The 25,730-nt window shown below is 37.4% G+C and overlaps 1 protein-coding gene across 3 annotated transcripts in view; it reads right to left on the bottom strand.

The window, feature by feature from the left end:
* Window positions 1-530: 530 nt before the first annotated feature.
* The window catches only part of RLF (RLF zinc finger), a 52,005-nt gene continuing 26,805 nt past the window's right edge, over window positions 531-25,730 (bottom strand). For 2 of the 3 annotated variants that reach the window (XM_068917322.1, XM_068917323.1), the window contains exons 5-8: window positions 21,138-21,340; window positions 13,765-13,901; window positions 9,157-9,298; window positions 531-5,671 (exon numbers count right to left, since the gene is read on the bottom strand). In XM_068917322.1, coding sequence (XP_068773423.1) covers window positions 938-5,671; window positions 9,157-9,298; window positions 13,765-13,901; window positions 21,138-21,340 — 5,216 coding nt within the window. In that variant the 3' untranslated portion in view covers window positions 531-937. The remainder of the gene's footprint in view (window positions 5,672-9,156; window positions 9,299-13,764; window positions 13,902-21,137; window positions 21,341-25,730) is intronic. The other variant, XM_068917324.1, reaches the window with a different exon arrangement.

The raw sequence follows: 25,730 nt of genomic DNA, 5'->3' as shown, positions 1-25,730 counted from the left end.
GGCCACAGAATGTATGCAGAAGTAAGGCAAGAAAGAAACAGGACAAAAGAACAAGTAACATCTTAAAATATTAGATAATTTTTCTGATAAATCTTCAAGCTAGGTTTTTACTCATTATCCAAAAAGCTAACGCAGGGAGCCCAAAACCTGCAGTGGTACTTTCATGTGACGTAAGTCTCTTGGAAATCCATCAATGCGTTTCAAACACTTATGCTGTAACATACGCTCTCAGAAGCATCTTCTTCCTTTCAAGGGAAAGATAACTAGAAGTTTCCTATCACCAAGTGGAAAGTGCTTTCTGCCTGTACTAATATTAATTCTTCAAAGTTTGAAAACAGGACAGAAAATATTACAGAATGAAACTTAATCCTTATCTACACCGTTTTATCAGTCCGGCAAGCTATCTACAAATGTGTCAAACTTAAGTAACATTGTCCAATGCACACAGAAAGGTCCCAAACTCAAATACTGCAAGCAAGCCACATTAAAGTTGCCTAAATGAAATTAAGATTTACCATACAGTAAACAAATGGGTGAAAAACTGTAATTTATTGAAACTCATAACTCAAAAAATATAAGATGCTGTAGTGTACAATATGTTACACAAAGCACCCTAGGGTGCACATTCAAGTCAAGTAACTCCATCACCCCCCAAACCCTGGTACCCTAGTACTTGTTCCATATACAGTCATGCACATTTACTCTGCAAGAGGAAGCCCCCAGTATTCTGATGTGTTAAATAGCACCAACATCAGCAAAGTCCATTTAAAAAAAATTGGGGAGCTAACTTAACTTGGCCAGTACTTTTGACAGATATTATACATTCATGGAATTAAACAGTCTAAACTAACCTAAACAGTGTGTACTGTAACAGCTTCTGTTCTAATTTGAAGTTCTCCCCATATAGCAGTAGTGGAGGCATTCTAAGCAAAACTATTTATGTACTTCCTACACAAAGCTCATCTGCCTTTTTTGTTGGAAATAAGTCTATAAGGGGTGTGGAAAACTTGGATCTTTCAAGAACAACTACTGGTCTTAAGTAATGAAGCTGTTTTAAGGCAAGGTCTCCACAGTCTGTTAATGCCTTGTCCAAGATAGCTCTCAAATTTTCTAAAGAAGGGGCGGATGACGACTCTGAAATCAAGGGCTGGATTTCTGTTAGCTGCCCATGACTATTCTGGGGTACGATTACATTTTTTTCATTCACAAAGCTGTTTACTGGCACATCCCTTTGAGAGTCTCCTTTTTGTAAGATTCCATCAACTGGAAACTGTTCAGGAGACTCCCATTCCACTATCTCATCAAAATCGTCGTCATCATCATCTTTTTCCTCACTTTCTTGAATAAATTTTAAAAATGAAGACTCAAATCCCATCGGTTTATATGTCTTTAAATCAAATGGTCTGGACACTGGATGCTTCTGTAATTTGTCTTTTGTAGTATAAAGTCTGTTTCTTTTTGCATTTTGGTTAACTGCACTATGTTCACATCCTTCTGCATCTTTCTCTCTTGGCAACTCTAACTGTAAACTGGAGAAATAAGAGCCATTTCCTCTTTCACTACTTTCAGACAAATCTCCAGTTTTACACATAACAGACTCTCTTAAGTTATGCTCTTCAAAACAGCTATTTTTTGAACTGTGGTTATATTTTAAAGTGCCTGAATACATAAAGGCACTCGTATCAAAACTCACACTAGTTGCTGGACATCTTTTTTGGTCTTCATTGCTTACACCTTGATGGTCATGATCAGTATTTGGAACAGGAGATTTTCCACTTTCCTGCACATACTCAGGATGAGCTGATTTCTCCTCTTTAAATTTTAGGCCTTTTTTATCCAAGCCTAAAGCTGTTTCGGAGCAGGACTGTTTTTCTATCATTATGCCACATTTAACACAAACAACAAGTTTCTGAATATGCTGCTCTATATACATGTTGGTCATCTGATGCGTGCGTTTATAATGCCTCACTATACTGCTTTCCAATTTCACAACAGACAGACATCCCTGAACCATGCAAGGGTACTGGGTCTGGTTAGATTTCTCTTTGCACATTTGTAGGGCTTCCTCTTTTGTTTTGAAATGAATCAAATGCTTTTCTTTATTTTTGCTAGTTCTTTTACATTTTTCTTTTAACTGCTTCCCATTCTGCTTGTTTATGTCAAAACTGTCTTTCAAATAATTTTGCTCATTTTTATCCTTACCAAGATTATCTTGCTCCTCTTTCTGATTTCCAAAGAGAGTATCATAATATTCACTATGTCGGAAATACACGTGTTGAGAGTAGTGACTGTAATTTGTGAAAACTCGATCACAGCCATTAAGGTCACAATGGATTTCAAAATCTTTGTTTATTTTTTCTTCATTAGCATGTTCTTCTATCAGGTGCTGTTTTAACTTATTAAAAGTATAAAATACAGCAGGGCACTGGGCTTGGTTACAAGCAAATCTTGCAGATTCAGTTTCAGAAAGCACTTTTTGATCCTCTAAATGTTCATTGTGAAAGTCACTACAATGCTTAGCAAGGGCTTTAGAACATAGAAAACGCTTACCGCACTCTTTGTACTTGCATGCAAATATTTTTTTACACTTGACAAGTTCCCTTTTTGTTCTTGCTTTGTCTTTTTCTAAGCAGAGCTGTTCCTTGTTATACTGGTGAACGGTCCTATAATGGCGAATCAAACCTTTCTGATTAGTAAAAGCAGAGTTGCAACTTTTATGAATACAATGAAATGGTTTGTGATACTTATGCAATATATAACATAAGTTTCCTTTAGCAACTGTTCTTTTACTTCCTCTTCCTTCCCTTGCCTCCAGTTCTTCCCTATGACTTTCCAGAGAAGCTATGTTAGATGTTTTTCTTGTTACATTATTGTCCGTCTCTTCACTGGACTCCAAATCAGTTTCAGAACTACAGTCTTCCTTTTTAGGATGATACAGCTGCTCAGAGTGATCCAAATGTTCGATGAACTCGACTTTGGTTGCAGAGACAGATGTTGGAACAGCATTATTATGCACACCCTCTGTACATAAACCTACATGATCAAGTTTTTCATTAGAACATACCTTGTGTGTTATCCTCTCACAGCCAATTTGATGTTTGTTTCTATAGTGAATTCTAAGGTGTGTTTTTCTTGTAAATGATCTTTGGCAAATATGACACTTAAATGGTGAGTACCGATGCTGGAACATATTTAACTGAAGAACCATTTCCTTTGAATAGTTATGCTTTTTAACATAATGCATTAGGAGAGCTTCTCTGGTCACAAATTCACAAGTACATCCTTGACATTCACAGAAAAATGGTTTAGCTGCCAGCTGAGTAAGATACTGGCTAGGTAAGTTATCTTGTTGCTCTTGAAACTGAAATTTTGAGGTAGTTTCATCTACTACTGACTCAGGGCACTTGGCATCCCTAGATGAATAAGACTGTAAAGAGCCCAAAAAAGGCTTGTGTCTTGAAGAACTCTGAATGTTAGAATTTTTTAAGCTTAGATGTTTCAGGCCTAGAAGTAGTTCCAGCATATTGTCTTCGATATTTGATACTTTAGAATCGTCATAAAAAGACGTTTCTGGGGAAGAAGGATAATTTTCTTCTTTGAGGCCATTGTTTCCTTTAGCATTTACATTACAATACAAGCTTTCTGGAGAGTCAGCATTTGTATCTGAATTATGATCTATCTCTGTACTAATGTCTCTAGGGGATTTACTGTCCTGAGTGTCACTCAGTAGATTCTGAACATCTTTAGTTTTCATCTCCATCTTTTTTTTACCTTTGAAGTTATAGGGATGGGCCCTACGAAGATGTTTTTGCATACCTCTGGCATTTTTGTGTGTTGCACAGCATCCTTCAAAGCCACAGGAAAAATTTTTTCCATCAAAGCAAACTGCCACATCAGAACACTGTTCTTTCACATCTGCTGAATGGAAGACTCCTTCCTGGGACATGAGGAAACTTGGAACTGTTTGATTGTGAGCCCTTGTTTCAATCAGTAAAGGAGACATCTGGTTTTGGTTTATAGCTGTGCTGTGGTTCCCACAATGAACACTGCAATTACTTTCACTGTCTAGATCTTCGCTGTCAGAGAGAGCTTCTTCCTTTATCTGTGGAATTTCCTGGGAGCTCGTAGGATCCAGGTTTTCACTGAGATTGGCGTTTTCAGATTGTTCAAGCAATTGAGACTCTGGAAGATAGCTGAATTTGTCTTTTGAAACAGACTCTTCAAGTTTTACTGTTTGCTTCACTTCCCCACTTGACACTGCAATATTATGCATTGCAAGGTGATTCTGAAATTCAGTTTTTGAATAATAAAACTTTTTGCAACCAAAAAAGTTGCACGTGTATGATGCATCTCTGAAGTGCTGTGCCTCATGATGGTAAAGTTGCCCTAAGTCACTGAAAACAATGTTACAGCCATTTAGTTCACATTTATATCGAAGATCATCATGTGTTTGTTTGTGATTAAGCAGCTCATTAACTGAACCAAACCTAGCATAACAATCCATTGACACACACATATAAGGCTGAGGACCACAGTGCACTCGTTCATGCTCCCGCAAATGAAAGGATGTCATGAAGTGTCGGCGACAAAAAGCACATTTCTCTCTCCTGTTTTTCATATCCAAATAGTGTTTTGCATTCTCATCATTGTTCTGATGTTCAGCTTTCAGGTGTACACTTAAGTATTTAAACTGTTTAAACACTCTAGAACAATCCGTTCCAGGACACGGATAGATATCTCTGTCTTGTAGCTGGCAATTTTCCAGTTGGCTAAATGTGACATATTCATGTGTGTCATTTTCAAGTTTTTCAGACAGCTGTGGCTGATACAGCTTTTCCTGAAGTGCTGGAGAGGGGCTGCAGGAAGCTGTTGCCTTTTGTGGCGATCTCTCTTTTTTCAGTATTATTTTCTTTTTAGGTCTGTGTGTTCTACTAGGTGGCATTTTAACATGCTCCATTACGTGTGGTACAAAAAATTCCTTTCTCTTGAACTTTTTCGTACACACTGGACATGTATAAATACCGTCTTCCATATGCATCTTAGAATGATGCAGTATTCTAGCCTCTATACACTCCCTTTTGCAGAGCACACAAAAGAATTTGTATTGAAGCCATCTCTGGTATCTTTCAGAAGAACCAATTGGTTTTTTTACCCTTGCTTTTTCTTTAGGGTGATTTACTGAATCTTTTCCGTCATAATATTTATGTTCTTTTGTCTCATCATAGTCACTTAAGAAAGTATCTAAGATGTCAGTTTCATTGACTGACATATTACAACTTGCATCATCCTCAGAATCAGAAGCTACTTTCCCTAACAGTTTAAGGCAATGTCGCTTTAAAGTCTTCCAGTCCCAAAATTCGGGATCAAATGGCCAATATGCTTTCAAAGCTAGCAGGAGCTCGCAACGGAGTGAGTTTGGAACCAGTGCATTTTCTTCATCAAATTTTTGATCTGGTTGCATATACAGCTCTTCTAACACATTAAATCCACCCAAAGTCGGCTCAAGTAAAAATTCAGTGAGCTGACATGCTCTTCTAACTTCAAGGTCTTCTGGTAAAAGGCATGCAATTGTTTTACAAACAGATGTCTTCATTTCATCACTTCCATTTGATCTGATCTGAAGGGCTCTCACACATAACAAAACCGACACTGCAAGTCCTGCTTCTTCTGCCTGTTTGGAAAAAAAATAAAATAAAAGTTATTTTTCTTTGGTAAGTATATTCTTTCTAGAACTTCTCTCTGAAAGAACTACACCTACATTCTGAAGGCTTCCTGATGATAGGCAAGATTATGACAATAGACCGTCTCCAAGACTTTGAATGAGATGCTAGCATTCAATAAACTAGCACCTACTACGTACTCAGAACATACTGTTAAGTGCCTTAATCAATTCCTATATTCCAAAAAGTTGGAAGTTTCACGTGAGGAATTTGTTCTACTTTCTGAAAAGCAAGGTGATCCAAGTTTAGTACACTCTGTGAAGGAGTAGCACTGACTACCTTGGGCATTGAACTTGGATGTTGTGAAATAACCTTCCATCTAACTCCTGTCTCTCTCCATGGACTGATTCTCAGTCATAACCAAGTCAAATGTCTAAAATGAATGGTGCTAGCCTTCTGCGTACGCTCTTCTTGCGGCATCCACACAGAATATTAATTCAAAATTCAGAACATCTGGTATACAGTGAATAAGGAAATTAGTATAAATTCACCTGAAAAAACCCACCTGTAACACAAGCAGTACAAGCAGTATGGTAGCAAAAAATTTTCTGGAAGAAAATAACTGACATACAAAATTTAAATTAAATTTTATTTAAATTTAAAAGTAGCAGTTAAGATTAATGAATAGTATTGAGAGATGACAAAAAGAACATTTTAATTAGTATGCATGCATAAATATGTACACGTTAACAGATGATGAAACCCTGAAAAGAATAAAACATGAAAATTGGCAAATCCCCAATTTAAGACAGCACTACACATTCATTCTTTTCTCATATGTACATATCTTAACATAGTGGTTCTTATTCAAAAGCCTCCTACCTCATCCACTGGGCAGAGTCTGAATAGTGCTCAATGAAAGGAACATCTACTTAACATCCCTTTTCAGGGCTGTGAAGGGTATTGTCCCAAACATCATTCAAACTTTACATCAAATAAGGTGTTATTTAACATGATTTTCTTTCCTGGTAGAACACTGTATTCACACTGTAGCATATGAACTGTGCAGACAATAATGATTCCCTCCATGAACACCTATCAGTCTGTGCTAAGGGAGTTACACAAGCAAAGTTTTGCAGGTTTTTATAGCATAGAGGTATTTACATTTTTTGCAGCTATGGAATTGTTTGTAGCTATACCAGCATATATTCTCTAGTGGAGGAGTTCTTACTCTGTTTTCTCTTTCAGACTAGCTTAAATGCCTTTCCAGGCAACAAACAATTCTATAACGGAACAGAAGTGTCCAAAGAAGTGGTGGTTCCTGTTCAGGTAATGCAATCTTCTTAGGTAGATAAGTTGCAACTAACTGATTTATATAAAGCCTTACTCCTGAAGTCCTAAATCAGACAATCTACTGAAGTCTTATACTAGTTTTTGTGCTGAACTTAAGATGTCTATGGCTTGATTTCCAGGACATGCTGAACATCTATACTGCCAGGGCGTTCAATGTTTGGGCTCACAGGCATCTGAGGTTGAACACCAAGCTGAAACTATACTATTTACTACTATAACTGAAAGGAAAACAAACAAACAAACAAAAATACCCTACCCCCTAAAACATATAATCTTAATCAGTTGCTCAGCAAAACAAGTCAGTCCGCAGCAACACCAGAAACAGAATGTGTGTCCCACATCAATACTTTAAGCACAACATGAGCTTCTCGCTGCCATTCCTTCTGCAGTATTCAATCATTGCCCATCTTTAATAAAAGAGATTAGGGCATATCATCATTCCACATGTATCCCTGGTCATTTCCTCAGACCTATCCATTTTATGTAGTGACTAACGGGGGGCATTCTGAATTTGATTTCCAAACTAATTTTCATTATGTGCATTATACTACCTTTCCATATAAATATACTTTAAACCACTGGCTAACACAACTACACCCACACTAACTCAAATAAGAAAGGTGTGAAAGAACTAAAGATCAGTTAGAAAAATAAGCAAGCTCTCATCCTCACTGTGCACAGGCTATTGGAAGTCATGCAATACTTTTTAATTCAATGGTAATTTTAATTTGCTACACAGCACTAAAAAACTGCTTTCCCAGAAGAAACGTTCATAGAGTCTAGCAGAAAACCTGAGAGAAAGAAATAGCACATAATTTACAATCTATCACAGTAAAATAAATATACACTCCCACACCTTTTGAAAGTGGAATAAGTCCATTTTAGAGAAAGTGAAAACAAAGATTTCTCTGTACAAAGCACTGTCATTAACAGAATGGAATACATCTTTGCCATATTAGAGTTCCAGAATCTCCTCTATGCTCTACCAAAAGGACTACCATGCAGCCTTTTCTGATCTCTACTTCATTTGACTCTGAAATAGGGGTTTGATATTTGCTCCTCTCCTATAAAGCCTCCCGTGGTAGCTCATTTGGTTCACAGAATTAACTCCAGTCAGTGAAAGAAACTATAGTTTATAGACTTCTAACTTCCAGACTAACCAACTTGAAGCTAAAGAATAGTTTAACTGGGGGGGGGGGGGGGGGAAGACCCTCATCTGTTTTATCTGCGACTCACTTGATGCTTTAATTCTGAATTAAAGCATATCCATGCATGCTTTTTGACACAGAAAGCCGAATACACTTGGGAGCATACCATTAATTGGAACATTCACAAAACTAAAGTTCCTGTAGCAAATTCAAAAAAATTTGAATGCAATTTAAGTTCCATGATCCGAGTAATATAGTTATTAGAACAGTTAAAATCCTACCATTACCAGCTAACTTATTTTTCCTCAGTTTATACTTATATTAAGCAGTGCCTGATTTATTTTCATTCATAAATGAAAATCTCGTGCCATATAGTGACTAGACTAGATATTTGAGTTTAGCCAATTCAACCATCAAGAGCAGTCAAAGGAAAACAGAAACATTCTACTGAACAACTATCTGGATTAAGCTAGCTATCCCTACTCCTCTACTTATAAATAGCACCCTATATTCATCTCCTGCTAGATGGATCAATTTAAGGGTTTCCATTTCTCTTCAAACAGAGCTTCCTAGGACTTTTAAAAATACTGTTGAGTATCTTGAGTCTTTCTGAGCCTATTTAGAGACAGGGATCAGAGCAGAAGGTAGAAGTCCAAATGTGACTGCACCACAGATTTATCGGATGACAATATATCCTCAAAATACAAGAATATTCCCTTTCGCAAAAGGAGTACTTTTAAGAGTAAGAAACACCACTGTTCCACATTGATTGCAGGTCACTTCAATCTGTGTCAAACTGACATAAAACTACAGTAGTAGGCATTTTTCAGATGTTTTTATTAATAGGTTATTAGGCACTTAATCAGAAAGCCAGAATAATGAAATAAGCTAGGTTTTTCATGTCAGTTCAGTGAAGTTACAAACAATAACAAAGCAATACATTCATTTCAATAGTTTTGGTTGTGTTCAAGGACTCTGTACTGCAGCTTACTTACTTCAGATTGTATGACTCTTATCAGGAAAAATAAATGCTGTAGTGTTTTGGCAATAATACCAAACTGACGACATCTTTCCAAGAAAGAATCCAAAGAAGGATCAATTCTTCTTTGCAATTTGCTCCAGAAAAGTGTCAGCTCCCTGCAAAGTGTTGAAAGCAGATTGTAAGCACGTCGCAGATATGCATAATTCATCTAGAGTCTACACAGTTTAGCTTGAAGTTGACACCACAACAACTTGAATGTTATTAAAAAGCAGCCCACACTTCAGTCAGGTCTCCATCTCCTAGAGATGTTGCAGAGAGCTGTTTTGCTGTGCCTTACTTTTAAGAAGGCAAGACATCAAAACACTTCTGATAATAATCTCCTCTTATATAGTGGAGACACACACTGGCAGTGGGATTAATTTCACTTTGTGCAGACATCTACAGATGAGCTTTTTTCTAGACTCCCTTCACAGTCAAGGAGTAGGGGGAAGCACTTGTAGAGCATTAACTCAACTCATTTACAGATAGAAATTGAAAATAGGGAAGATTATTCACAATATAAAGTTGCCAGTTTTCCCCACTAGGCAAGTAGCTTAGATACTGACACCTGCATTCAAATGCTACAACTCCCACTCAGTGCTTTAAAAGCCAGCTCTAACAGAACACACTTTGTTAAGTGTTACATAAGCAATACATACAAGCCCAGGGATTTGTCTTTGAGTAGCTACATGCTTTACTGTTTGTACAATTCAAATACAGAACTGTTCTGTTAAGCAATTTATTATATCCAGAGCAACACAGCTGTTGCAGTGTAATCTGTCACTTTGCATCACTTTCCCATCATAGTTGAAGTGCCACAATAAGCAAAAGCAGCAGCGTAACAGGAACCATGTCTTTTATATTAGCATAAAAGCTTTTATTCTGCTCCTTCACTAGAGTAAACTTCACCTTTGCTAACTCGAGTTCTCTATATATGAGAGTATACATATGGGTTTCTAGACTACAAGGTCAATCATAGCTTCTAACAACAGAAATCCAAGAGATATCTAGGCAGACTATACAATGAATAATGGAAAGATTTTTGCTTTGAGTTATTGCAATCCTAATCTTGAACCCTAAGTCAAGGGAAAGTGAGAAAGGCCTTGTTATGGATCTCTCAAGATATACTTATTGCATATAGTTTTCTGTATTTACTATGAACATGGGTTAAAAAAAAGCCTAGCAAGATCGTAACAGCCTTTACAGCCTTTCACAGTCAGAAAGTGACAGCTGAGCAGCTGGATAGGCCTACAAGAAACTAACACAGGAGCAGTGTATATTCAAAGTTTATTTTTGTTTTTTTTTTTTGTTTTTAAAACCTAAAACAGATTTGAAGGGGGAAAAGATGAGTAATTTTGACACCTAGAATATCAGTAACCTTCACTACTGCTCTTTAATCCAAGGAAACTAACAGAATATAAAATTTAGTTGAACATCAGGAGAGCTAACAAGGAAGAGATGAATGACAGAAAGCCACCTCAAGAGGCACAGAATTAAAAGAAAAAGCTATTACAAAAAACTCAATGCATTACTACAACAGAAAAAATATCTTCATAAATTATTTTCAAGATATATATAATTTTCGCATGTGTGTTCAGTACATTTAGCAAGTTGGGAATCAAAAGAGTACTGAGGGAAGGACTTTACTCTGGATAATCCCCAAGAGATTCTGGCAGGGCAAAAGTTTTTGGTGTCATCCTATTCCTTTTCTAATCTCACCTCCCCCTTCCTTCTGCAAAGCTAGGGTACTTTGTGGGAAGGGGCCTCAAGGATGGTGATGTGGAAACATTCTTCATATTATCTTCATGCACACGGAAAGGAAAGTTCTCGGTATCCAGGCAATCTTTTAATTTCAAATTGATTTGAGGTAGGGAAGGGGATGAGGAAGAGAAGGAACTCCAGCCACGCAGATATCAAGAAACGAAGTCTTCTTAGTATCGCAAATCAAAGAAGTCTTTTGAGGCTGTACTTAGCCGAAGTTCATATTTAACATCACTTGTGTTAATCTTAAAAACTACATTTTATGGATTGATACATTTTTCTGACTACTTGAGGATAAGGCTAGTTCAACTACTGCTTAAAAGATCGCTTCCTAGATACAGTTCCAAACACAGCAGATATCCTCCAATAGAAAGGGAAATAATATCTTAGAAGTAGCATTATGCATTATTTTGTAACTGTAAGCATCAATCATCGGAGAAACTTACAATTTTCATGAGGAAGAACATCTACAAACTAAAGCTTATTTTGCACCTGAAGGTGAAGACAAAGCTTCACACCAACAAAACTAGTTTACATGCAGGTACGTATAATTTTTTAATCTTCTCTTGATGGTACAGATTTGAGGCTACAGAACAGGTTGAACTAATGAGATTAAACTCTCCAAATATGCAAGAGTAACAATAATAAAAAGATTTATGCTAGGGTGGATGGTGGAAGCCAAAACTTATGCACAGTTTTGGCTGGGTTAATTGAATGTGCTAGTCACAGGTTAGATGGACCCAGAGCCAAAACAAAAGAGGCAGACTTGTGCAACTAACATTACAGTAGGGGAATAATTTCTTTTTCACTTTTTGGCAGTAACAAATTGTTAGGACTGGCCATACTGCCCCAAAGCTCCATCCTCATCCACAGTAATAGTCTCAAAAGTATTCCCGCTTTCCCCCATTTTTCGTAGGTCAATGATATGGCTTCAGTGCAAGTGACAAGCCTGCTAACAACTTCAGTAAACAGGAATCTACTTGTGTCACTAGACTATGCTAACATTTGCACCTTTAAGTCTTCACTACTTGTCACTTACACTAACCAGTTTTAAAGCTGGAGATACCTACTCATGTTAGAGTCACACCATGTCCTGTGTAGACTTAGCCTTAGTCAGGCACATCATGGACCAAACTAGTATGGAAATAAGAAACCTTCACCTCTCATTGATCTCTCTTGACCCATTACTCAGCAGAAAGTGCAAGGTAGACTGAATTATGGGACATGAAAGTCTCATTAAAATTCTAACCAGTTCTAGTTCAGACTTGGTACTGCAAGCTAAAAAAATCTACTCTGTGGATGCTGTCACAAAGAAGAGTTATTTCTTAACATTAAAATGCTATGCCACTGAAGTATTCCCCCCCCCACCCCGTATCAATGGTTTAAGTCTCAGCTGCACCTGAACTCTGATTCTCTTCACCTATACCCTAGGGATTCAGCTCTTGCATAGAGTTGCTTAATGAGTCTCCTTGGACAATAGCAGATCATTTAGTTCACTCTTAAGGAATGTTAGGCTTATATTTTGAAAAAGAACATGCTATGGGTTTCAGCCTTGTACCCGTGTTGGCTTAATGAGAATCATCACCATATCCTTTGGATATAGCTCTACCCCACACTCTACCACAGAAATGTGACTTCAGAAATAACTAAAGAACAGTCAACTTCTAGAATTCACGCGTGCAGTAGACTTTCCACTGTCTGGATTCTTCCAAGAGCTCATTTCTCTCTACAAGGTGTGCTTTCGCTTAAACAGACATCCTTGGCCTGATGCAGAATATGTAACACCCTCCGGCCTTTTCGTACAGACGACTGGACCAGACTAAACTATCAATCATTTCTGCTGACACTACAGTGCTAGGAAAACTCACCTTTATAGCTTTAAAATGTGGAGTGAGTGAATGAAGTATGCCAACATCTGACTGACTGCAAATTTCCAAGATACATTTGAGATGTCCGATTAATTTAAGCTTTACCCAGACCAGAGTTTAATTAGGCGGAAACTACACTTTAGTCATGGTTCCAAGGCCACAACTACAAATCCATTCTATAAGGGCCAGAAAACAGCTTCCCTGATTTGACTCTACCAGTTTACCACTGATGAAACAGAGATATAAAAAAAATTACGCATCTCCAACCAGTTGAGAGGGTGGAGAAGTTTTATACCCACTGTTTGGCTAAAATATAACCCTAGCATTCTCAGGATTACGGAAGTTCGCACATTCCAATCAATCAAAATATAAAAAGGCTCTCTGGAGGAAAAAAGGTTGTCATGGTAGAGTTTAAGGGTGCTGCCTCTGTACATTCCTACCAATTCTCTGTTGAAGAATTCAAAAAAGGCAACAAACTCTTATGGGTCTAAGTATTCAAGAGGGAAAATTTAAACTAAATTACAATGCACTTTGTAGATCCACAAAGCTTAGGCATTTAGTATCTAGAATAGAAACCCATATAGCACTTACCCAGCAGTGTTGACTTACAGAACTATATATTATTGAAGCATTACTATTAATGCCAACCCTACAAGTCTAATATTTCTTTAAAATGAAACTCCACAAGTTATGTCTGGCATACGTTATAGCTGCAGTAATACATCAGCTACAGTCCACAAATGAAAGGCGGCTACAAATGAGTCCTTATTTATTTTTCCATAACTTTAGACCTATAAGTTATCTAGAAGTACTTCAAACTGATGTACTTCAAGTTAAAGAGGATATATCCACCATATATCCATCATGGAATTGAGCTATTTTATTTTACTGCATAAAAGCCAGTAGGAAGAAGAAGAGAACAGTTAAAAGCAGTGATAATACTTATTACTTACCAAGAGCAATACACATTTGCTGTTTTAAGCTGATGAGTAAGGTATGTTGTACAAAGAATAAATGCAGTGTTTTCTTGTCCTTCAGATTCCAGATTACATATGATGTCTAGTACCTCCTTGCAATCCACCTTAGCAATCTAAAAAAGGAAAAAAAAAAAGCACTTTCTTCTGAGCATTTTTACAAAAACATATTTACTGTATTAAAGGAAATAGAGTAGTAGTGTTTTGTTGATGTGTTTTTGACACCTTTTAATATCTAGAGTTCCTATCACAGCTTTTGGCTACAGAAGGCACTAGAAGTTCATGCAAGTTAGTTCTGATACTTGTCAGTATTGCTCTTCTTTAGGACCATCTTCCATTTCGGATAGTTTAGCAAAATACATAAGGGCAACACTCCACCTAAAGCTCCCCATTCCCTCTCCGCGATTGTAGGCACTCTTGATTTCTTGTTGACAAGTAAAGCCTAGGTCTAAAAAGAGTCAGGAGGTCTCCTGAAAAAGCCAGACTCTTGGCCTCTTTGTCCATAATGGCTAATTTCTAACAATCACTTTCCAAAGCACGAAGTTGAAAATAGAAATATTTAGAAAAGACAGAAGCCTATGGAAGCTCTGGAAAGCTTACCTAAAGGTAAGGGTCTACCTTTAACCTAAAGATTAAGACTTTGGAGCTGTGCCTATCTGCGTACCAGAAGAAAGCAATAACTTGCTTATAAGCCAAGTATTCCAGATGACAAGCAGTAATTATGAAGTGCTGTTATTAAGACCACAGTATTTTTAGGATATTTTTCCATAGGATCTGTTCTACTTCATAAAATAGGCTGCACTCAAGGAATGTTTGTTTTAATCAGCTGTTATTACTATAAACAATATAAACCTCTCATTAATCATGAAAAATAATGATATAGAAAAAATCACAGGAATTTAAAAAACAGATTTTTTTTTTTTTCTCCAAACAAACATCTAATTAAACAGGGAAAGCAGAAGCAGGTATATTACCCCATTTTCCACACAGGCTTGACATTGGATTTTATGGCACAAAGTGAACATTTTCTAGGGTTCACTGACTCTTGACATCCAACTTGAGATTTATGATGACCCTTTGCAGCAGACGTTTTTAAGAGTACTTCACAAGCCACAACTGCTGCAGATGCTAAAATTAGTTGGTTTTGTATTTAGATCATTTTGGTCAGGGCTTTGTCACTGAGTCACCTCTAGTTTCTCTCTTACTAGAGAGCTCCGATTTAAAGAGACAGCACTTTGCCAACTAAGTGAACATACGTCATCACTCCTATGTGTGTTAGAGGCAGTAAGCACTTACAGTTTCTGCAAATCAAGTGCCACCTCTGTCAGGTTGGGGAAGATGGAAAAGCAAGCATAAACCAATAGCCATGTGAAAAAACTGAGTTATTTGTTCACCACCACACACAGGAGAGCGCAGAACAGGCTGTCCTAGCTCGCAGATTAAAAAAGAAAAAGTATACAGTTACCACCATCTCCCTCTAGAATTCTTTGCATCTTTTAACTTCTAGGGACTCAGCAAGAGCAGATTTACAGATGCTCTTACTTATTACACTACCCAGATTTTTCCCTGGAAATAAACTCATTTCAAATATTTGACTAGGATGTCTCCATTCCCTTGAACTGGGTTGACAAATAAACCATGTGCTGATGCCAAACCTCTCCCACAACAGGCTCCCCTGTATCCTAAATACCTCTATCATTTCCCAAAGCCTGTACCCTGCTATTTCAGATGCAACAACTCTTCTTAGCCTACCCAAAATCTCAAATCCTATCAACTCCAGAGTTACCTATCACCACAGTTCTTACAACTCCATTCCCTCCCTCTACTTCCAAATCTTCTCCTCCACAAACTATTTCCTTCTCTATCAGGGTCCTTTCCACTTCTTCTCCTATTGACAGTCCTGCTCCCAGTTGACATCTCTCTTTAACTAAGCCTCCGTCCCAAACTTACCTTGTATTTTCTACCCTCAGCCTATCTCCAAACTTGGAGCACTACAGGAACCTGCTCCTTACCTCAGATCTTGTTGCTTTGTTCAAACACAGACCTGAACTGAAGGGGAAGCAATAGTATCTCCTAGGCTGAAGTCACAGAGCAAATGAGGAAAAAAAGAAAAACACTGCAAATTGCACTTTATGCTGCAGCTATACTAACTACCACCACCAGTCAAACACACTCTTGCACTGTACTAACACCATACCTTAATCCTGCTTCCAGTAGGAATTTCAAGAACAGATCGCATTCAAAACTATGTGGGTAGCGCTGCAGGAGTAGAAAAAGGTCTTCTAGAAAGAAGTACAGCTTTAGCCTGTCAAATTTGTTGTAGGGTACTGGAAGGCACTATGTATCTTGAAACACAGGAGATTACATGAGTGTAGTTTCTTAATTGTCTATCTTCAAGTTGCAGGCAATACCTTTCTTTCTTATAATCTGACCTACATTAGGTACTTCGAGGCATACTTGCTTTCAACTTGTGTGGGAAATCTAATTGAATACACTCCTCACAAATGCATAAATGAAGTCTTTTCATAAGAGTACTTCCACCACTCTTCATTCCATTATTCCTGTTCTATATAGACTACAAGATGCATCAGTGCACCTTGCAATGCAAGTTAGGAAAACAAAGTTAAGCAATCCCAACTTTTATTTTTATTAGTTTCCACAATTATGCCCTGCCATTTCTGCAAATACTGCGGCAAATGTTCCTAAATAACACAAGGGGCTGCAGTGGTCTGATACAAGCCTGTTCTTCCAAGTCTAACATAATCTTTGCTTTTAGAAAAGATTATCAGTGCATGCAAATATAGGATACATTTCCTCCATAGGTCTGAACAAGACTTCATACTGCCTCACTTGTGATTTGCTTTGTCAGGCATGCCATTTGACATTGGTCCATCTGCCTTAGAGGCTATGCTCAGTTTCTATGAAGCTTTTAAAGAAAGAATCACTCGGAACTTAGTATGAAATATACTTAGGCAGTTTGAAAAGGAGAGTACCATCATTTAAAAGCTACAAACTTAAGACCTACTAACTAGGGTTTATCAGGCTTGTATCAGAATGATACAAGGCATCTTTTTAATAGCCATCCGTTCCTCCTAGCTTAGGCCTATAACGTAACAAGACCTGGGACATCTGCTATTCTGCCAGTCCTTCAGTAGGGGACTGGACCAGCAAGTACAGCAGTGAAGACAGCTCCAATAACTGGCACAGATGGGGCACTAAAAGTAGCCTGCAGTCATAGCAAGTTGAGTTCTCTCTCCTTCCCACCTACAATTTCCCCCCCTTACCCCAACTCACTCACGTTCAGGATGGTAACTTCCGAGTAACTGACTAGGCAATTTTTCATTCCTGTGTATTTGAAACTTGGTCTATGATCTAGCTCCTTTTAGTTCTGATTTTTGCCTCCCCCCCAAAAAATCAAAGCATAAGACAAAAAATTCTAACACACACAGCTCCAAATCAACCAACAGTATCCACGGTCAGTCACTAAATGACAAATCAAACATTATGAAATCACCATGTATTTAAGTCCAGAACTGTGTTTGGTTAGGTTCTCTATCAGAAACCTAACTGGACTGACAGCTGAATAGAAGTTTAGATACTACAAAATAAACAATGCTAAGATACTTTAAATAAGAATTGTTGAAAAATGCTGTCACTCTCTCTATATTCTACTGTCAAAAGCAACAGTTTACTCTTCAAAATTTTGGAATGTATGACTGTAAAAGATTGATCTTGGTTTTGTCTTTCAAGCCGTTTTAATTAAAATTAAAAATTATTTTAAAAAAGTCATTAAATATGAACAAGTTTTTAGACTGTAAGAATATTTCATTTTTACACCATCATAATAGTTCTCCTACTGCTAACCCAAGCCTTCTAACAATTTTTATTAGAACATCATGTTAGTACACCTTCGAAAGGCGGTACCAAACCTCTTTATCTAGGGAGACTTCCCTTCCTTTCAGGAGCCACAAATACACCATCAGATGGCTAAAAGCAATTTAGTTTCAGCTCACAGACTAAGTTTCCTCTAGATAATTTAGGACAACATACCCTCGGGTAAGTTTGAGGAAATCAGGAAATAAACAGCCCCAAAAATGGTATAGTTACAATTCAATAGCTTAACTTGCTAGACCATTTATGTCTGTTTCAACCATCTGCTTTGTTCCTCTGTAAAAGCGGGCTACCTTCTTTAAGCATATTTACCATAAATGAGGTAACGTTGCTACATCTGCAAAAATTTGAGATGCTGCCTAGCTAAAAACTTAATTGAAAAAAAGCTTAAGTAAATACCTTTGTTATGTATAAAAAAATATAGAGCTTGCAGAGCAAGGAACACACGCATTAAGTTCTTGACATCTTCCAACCAAATTGGAAGTTACGGAGGGAAGAAAACACTTGGTTTAACTTGACCACAGAAAACAAGACCTAGGAACACTTTCGCAAACAAACTTATGACCAGCACCTATCCTTCCCCCAGTGCTTTAGCAAGCTTCATTACCATTCCTCTTTCACTTTTCTCAGTTATACAACCTAAGAACACTTCCTTATCCCTCTTCTGATGTTGTCTACCTAATCTCCAAAAGATGACTGTATGTAAGTTCCCCGGGGGTACTCATGTGAGTGGGATAATGGGCATTAGCCTAAACTCAGACTTGAGCAAGATGTTTACTTGCAGGTTTTTGAATGATCTTTCCCCAAGAAAGCACAGACCAGCTAAACACCTTCATATTCTACACAGATTACCTGTTATGACTAAAACATTAAAATCTCGCTTTACTTTTAACTGGTCATTTCACTTGAAAGTCCTTTTTATTGCTACCTTTGGCCAGCATCTGCCTTGCAGAGAAAGCCATTTTAGATTACAAAACGTTTTGGGTTTCATGCTTTTTGCAATAGTAAAGGGTGTTATTAACTACTTATTAACTACTGTGCAGGAGAACTGCTTTAAGTAGCATTTTAACTGGTTCCACAAAATTGGTAAATTCAAGCCAAGCTTTGTAATCAGTGAACCAAAGAGCACTTCTAAGCTTTGTTACTTTCTATGTTTTTTATAGAGGAAGATGAGATTCCTGTAAATATATATCTTTACTTACATAGTCATATTATATATGTGCACTAAAAGCAAGTCAAGGTACGAGAAGGTACTAGAAAGTTCAAGAAATAACTTTTCCATATATTTTTAATGGAAGTAGTTCACCAGCCTTAACTTTTAGGAGAACAGAAATCTGACTTCGAAGTCTAACCTAGGTTTTGCAAGCTCCTTCTACAACAGGCATTTTCAGAAGAGTTAGATGGTTGCCATCCTGGATGCCTGCTTAGGATGGGATGAATCGCATATTCTCCTTACTCATTATAGAGACCCTCTGATGTCCAGTTCAGATCAACTGTCCTGCAGAGACCTGACGTTAAATTGCAATGCATCTGCTCCCTATATATGAGAAAATATTTAGAAATGATTGAGAGGTCATCTACTTTTTTTTGAATACACTAAAAGGCAAGTAACATGGGCAACAGCACACATTCCACATAGACCCTAGATTAATATGTAATTGCCAGCAGTAATGTAACTTGACTTCACACGAGCCAGGTCTGGAAGAGGATGAACATACATTGTCTATTCTTCAACAAATTATTTCTCTTCGATCCTCTCCAAGCTATCTTCACTCATACTCATCCTTCTTGTAATATTTAGTTTCCTTGCTAAGCCCTATTATACCACCTACACCATCCTACTCTGAACTTCAAGTGGCACTCAACCCTCGTTTCCTTTATTACAGTTAACTTCCGCACAGGTTTTCAGTCATTTCTACCTCCCATTCTCCACAGCTGCCATTCTTTGAGCTCTTCATCTTTTGTCTTTCTCCAATCTCTCTTCCCTGCCTTTTCATTAGGCCTGACAACTCTACCTGAGGAAGATGACAAACAACATGAATTTTACACAAGTCTCCCCCTTCTAAAAACAGTGGTGTGTTTAAGAGTTTGTTTTCAACAATTCTGTAAAGAGTGCAAATGACACAATATCTCTGATCAAGCATATAAAGAAACCTTAAGGCATTAATCCCCTTATTGCCAATTATTCATGCCAGCTTTCTGACACTAACTCCACACTGAGCTTATGCTTTTCCTAGTTTTGGTTACAGGTGAAGCTAACTCAATAAGCCACACTGCCCTAAGAGACTGCTTTGATACTCAATGCCTTCGTTTTCCCATAAATAGTTTGATTAAATGATCACCATAATTTGATTCAATTTATCAATCTACATTCTAGCTCTTATGCTTGAAGTAAAGACTGAAGTGTCTTCTATGTATCTAGATAGAAGAGAGTTACACCTTACAATGGTTAAACAAAACTTAAAAACTGAAGAGGTTCTAATTTTGATTTCTAAGCAATTGATCATTAGTATCCAACACTGCAGCCAACGCAATCACAGAACACACTGCAAGTTAATCACATATCCCCAAAGCGTGAGTATATCCCTCAAGAACACAACACAGACTGTCTGCACTGAGCAGTTAAATGCATTCATTGATCCTTCAGTGCAGCAAACTGCACTGAGGAATCTGGCTCAAACTGAAGAGATTATCACTTAATTTCTGAAACAAGTATTTTTAAAGGGAATGCTTTTTAAGCAGTTCACATGTAAAACAAAGAACATTGCAAACAAGTCTGCCAGTAACTCACTGGGAAGCGCAGACATCCAAGTTGCCTTTTTTTTGTATAGGTAATCTTCTCACAGTTTCACTGAGGCTTACTTAAAAATGTTCAAGTCTAACATTTAAAAGGACACCAAACACACTCAACTCTAGCAAGAATCTTGAGGTTTATAAAATAACATGTGTGTGAGAACAGAAGGCAACAGAGGCAAGAGCTATATGACCACTGTTATGACTAATGTATTAATATATTACCGTTAGTATATAACAGAGGAAGACTGATTTGCTCAGACAGCTAAGAACGAGTTCAGGGTTCTAGAGCAACTGGTTCCAAAGATTTCTAGCTTTTCTTTCTCAGGTCTGAATGTCTAGAACAGAAGTACTCTTCCAGTTCCAATATTTGAGTCAGAAAGGATAGCCTTCCATTTATACTTGGCTTATAAGGGGAACTTAAGTCACAAGCCTTATTTTATGTTTTCAGGCACATCTCAACTTGGATGCAAGCAATACAATACATACTTATCTACACCAGCAGTTAACACAAAATGTTCTTTTCCACTGTAGTCAGCAGGTAAAACAGTTTCTTCTGGAACTCTGCTGCAGCAGTTCTATTCTTCAGATTCAGTTCTTAGTATTGCAGAAATAAATTCCAAAATGCTTGATAAACACATATTAAAAAGGGACTATGGATTACTAACCTCCTTAATGGAGTCTTCATTAGGCAGCATAGAACACACACATGTGATGTAGGCTTGGCGAAAAGATGAAACATTTGCAATTTCTGAAGAATCTGCACACAATTTTGACAAGAAAGTAGCTTGTGGGATGCAGTTTGACTTCATCAAATGTTTTATTCGCATCTGCAGAAAGGAAGGCCCTTCTCGTGTAATCAATTTATTAGCTAGGAAAAGAAAACAGCCTTTGAGAATACACCCATTTACAGCTGACAACTGAAATTGTCTCACTGCATTCACACTTCTTTATTCATAAGAAACTCATTTAAGTATGGTCAGCTTTCTTATGAAAGCTCTAGGTGTGATAAAAAGTGACAGCAATAATTAGAGAATTTTCTCCCATATAAATTCAGTACAACTGCGCAGGGAGAGAATGCTGGGCTACAGAAAGCAAAGAGTCATGTCAAAAAACAGCATCCTTTAAGGCAATAGGGAATTATGCCACAGCAGTGGCTAAAGGACAACGCTTACGCCATGTGGTGTTTTGAACAGGATTCTAGTAGTTGAGCTGGACTGTATCCAAGGTTCAGTATCTTCATTTTTAATTGTAGCTTCATATTCCAAAGAACCAAAATATATTTCAAACAAAGTATGATGTACTAACTTCAACCAAAGAATTTTCACCCAAGGTGTTTAAAAAAAAAAAAAAACACCCAAGAAACACCAAAATATGCGAAATGAAGTTCAGAGCGAAAGTGTTCCTTTTGTGGTACTTTGAAGGAATAGCGTAGAGACGTATGAAGCTTATGATCTAGATCAAATACAACTAATCATTACGAGATATGGTCAGCTAATTCAATACTAAGAATATAAATTCAGAGTATTTTTATTATTAATGAAATTCACAAACACCTGGGAGCTTCTTGAGTTAGGAAACTGGAGCTATTTTTATTTTAGTTCAAAAGTCAACTGACTGAGAACTACACAGATTTACTTTCTCTTCCCATGTACTCAGCATGTACTTTGTCTCATCCGAAGAAATAGCATACTTTAAGAAAGCTATAGTGCTGTTTTCTGCTTAACAAATATCTACAAAAAGGCAGCTTGATATTAATCTCCAGATTGGTATGCATTTCAAAAGACCATCCAAAATTAAGGGGAAAAAGAGCCAATACATTCTTAATTATACTGCATGTAATATCAACTAAGGAATAAACTCTGCCTGACAACTTGTACAAAGAAATTACAAAAATTCTTGAGACATTCTGAAAGACTACAACTGTTCTGCAGCAGCTGTAGTCAACCAGCTACCTGTAAAGCCTGCATGAGTCTGTATTAGTCACAAAAAGGCGGCCTACTTTGGAACAATTTACCAAAAGAGATATTGAAGAAAAAGCTATTTTCACTATGTTATAGTATCTTGCTCCTGGGTGTGAGGTGGGTAGCTGAGAAAGCAACAGCACACAAACTTTTGGAAGTGGGGATTGCATATAATACAAAACAAAAAAAAAAATTCTCGTGCTTTCTGTACTTAAGTTTTCCTCCAAACTGAAGAAAGCAGGTTCAAAAGTACACTACACTAGTTGGAAGGCTTACAACGCACACCTAAACAGAAAAACTATTTCAGGGGCCAAGTACATACTATGAGACTAGTGAAATTTACTGGTATTTTGCAGAATTTTTCTCATGGCCCATGAAATGTCCTTATAAGATTCAAAGCTGTGGTACTGGTCTGCACTCTTCACAGGAAAACCTCAGAGCAGTAAACTCTTGATATACCCAACACTGATGCTTCATATTAAAGGAACTTCAATATAGAAGGCAAAGAAAGCTGTCTGACCAAAAGAAAACCTGCAATAAGCTCTCCAGTTGCTAGGAAACAAGTATTTTCTCTTCCTTAAAAGTTATATCCATATATCACATTGCACTTGAAATTTTAGCGAGAAAAAACTAACAGCACTTAACTGTATGTTCTACTTGATGCAAGAGACTACCACCAGAACAAACTGGCCAAGAGATCACTGTGAACTATGAAAAGTCTTGCCTACTTAAACTGAAACAAAGTAATCTAATTCACGCAAAGAATACTGTCAGCAGTAGTTTTTAGTGGCTACAAGTGCTCAAAGCAGTTCTGAAATCCCAGTTTCTACAGCCTCCCTTCCCTGAAAAGGCAACAAAAGCTAATTTTGTTGGCTGTTCCTCAGAACAGATGTTCTTCCCCTCTTACCTAATTCTGGAAACTAACAGTATGGATGGGTACAAACATGCCCATTTGCCTCTGAGACCTATGACTGTGCTTTATTTCTGTTGAATGCTCTGTCCCACTGCTCTACTGAGCATCTCTGTACTAAAGTAGCTCACTATAAAACTAATGCAAAGAAACCTAGCAACACATCCCTCTTCCAAATCCTTTAAAATGGTAAGAGGTCAGTGCATTTTCAGATTCTAAAGGGCTCTCTCATCACAGGACTAGACAGTAAGGATATAAGATTTCCCCCCACCCAAAACACTTGGAGCATAAGATGAATTAGAGAGATAATATTATGCGTAGAGACCACAGAAACCCTGAATGGCACTAAGGCGTGAAGAGACTCTAGTCACTTCAGAAAATGCTCAAGAGAAATAGCATCTTGGGTAAGCATTCTCATTGAGAGTGCCTCTGGAATAGGAAAACAATGTTAAGTGTAAAAAAGTATGCTAAATATGCACAAATGGTATTGAGAAGCTGGAAAAGCTCTCAGCCAAAACCTGCCTAGCCTGTATATTGTACAGCAGCAATGTGGTAGAAAGACCTCCCAGCTCTCCTATAAACATTTCATGTCAATAGAGACATCAGGATGCTGGTACCCATGTGCCAATCGCAGCAAAAAACTGTGATTACCTTAATCCCTTCTTTCTTCCTGAATAGTATCATTTGTTGTTAAGTTCCCCCCCCCCCCCCAAAATTATGCTGAAATAAGAAAAGTATGAATGATAACTTCTTTAGACATAGAAGAATGTCAGAAGTTAGACTGGAGATGGGCATCTATTACGCTCCTTTAGGGATGCTCCTATCAGCTATTCAGTAATCTAAAAGGCATAGCAATAGTTACTTTTGTGGGTCTTTCCTCAGGTAAATATTCACGTCCAAACAATCATCTTGTCATCTTAACAGCACAAAACAGTGACAACCATCCTGGAGACATGGCAGTTCAATTTCATTAACAGGCATAGAGGCAGCACACAGCACCTAAGCTGCCATGAAACTCTTGCTGGAATTTGACAAGCTGTATTTACAGCCGATGTGTCAGTTCCTTCTCAGGGCCTATGCATGCATGCGCACACAAGCATACACACGCATGCCCACCCACGCCATATATAAAAGTCAAAAGATAGCAACTATTCAAAGAAACTAAATTTCAGATGACTGAAGTAGTTTTCATTTATAAGACTTTAGAAGATATTCTTGTGAAAGTTTGTTGTACTAAAGGGTAAAATGGTAGTTGGATTAAAACAACTGAGAATCTTTTGCACCCCTTTCTCAACATAACCTCAACCTAACGACAAAGCTTTCATCCCTGCTTCCATCCGCAAAAAGCACATTTTGATTCCTAGTATATGTATCAAATGGAGGATGGTAGTCAGAAGAGACTAAATCTCCATATAACTGGATATAAAAGCATCACACAGATCAAAGAAGTGACAGAATTAAAACACACACAAGAAGCTTGGTAACTAATCAGTGACTTGCAACAATCTGCTGTTACAGTTTTAAGTATTTAGTTGATGAGAACATTTTTTATGATTGTTGAGGAAGAAAAAGATCAAGTTAATCAAGTAGATGTTTAGAGACAGTTCCTTAATCCAGGCCCCAACCATGTTTACAAGGCCAAAAGAATAATCTCAGCTACCCAGAAAAATAAGACTTTTCTTATGCCAAATAATATTACAGCAGCACCTGCCTTCCTGGTGCAAGGAAGAGAGACTGAAGGAAAAAGTGGAAGTGAAAAGCCAATTGAAAAGTTTTTATCAATTGTAACACATGGTATGATACAGCTTCATGGACCAGCTGATATTAGAGTGGTAACATCTATCCTATCTGATAATGTAAGGAAGATATACAAGCTACATTGACTCCTAGATTATGCTATTAAAAGACTTTCTTCACATGTTAGCATACACAGCTAGATTTTTTATTTTTCATTTTGTCGTGCTCCACAGTGCAGAATATGTAAGTTTACTTTGATAAATACACTATTGTCAAAAAAAATCAGATGAAAACTTTATGTCCAGAAATCTATTTTTCTTTTTCTGTAACATTTTTAAGAGTTCTATGACTCACTGTGACTCATGATGTGTTATGTGGATTTTTCTGAAATATTACTGAATAGTTGGCTACAATTACAGGAGACCAAGCCCTCTGCAACTCCTCAATACCTCTTCAACATGTTCTTTATAAGAAGAAAAAACCCTCCCCCCTGCTTCCATGGTAGGGTATGAAATTATATTATTGCAAGACAGAAGCATTACTTTTAGTATTTTATAGCCACTAAGTATATCCATATACCCTCTCAGTTACTAGTTTCCCCTCTCTATTACTCATAACAGTACTATTTTGATCTACTACTTTTGCAACAT

This window comes from Struthio camelus, chromosome 23, assembly GCF_040807025.1.
Source record: "Struthio camelus isolate bStrCam1 chromosome 23, bStrCam1.hap1, whole genome shotgun sequence".
Taxonomy (NCBI): Eukaryota; Metazoa; Chordata; class Aves; order Struthioniformes; family Struthionidae; genus Struthio; species Struthio camelus.
The sequence above is the reverse complement of the archived record's forward strand: the minus strand, read 5'-3'. Positions and strand labels throughout refer to the sequence as shown.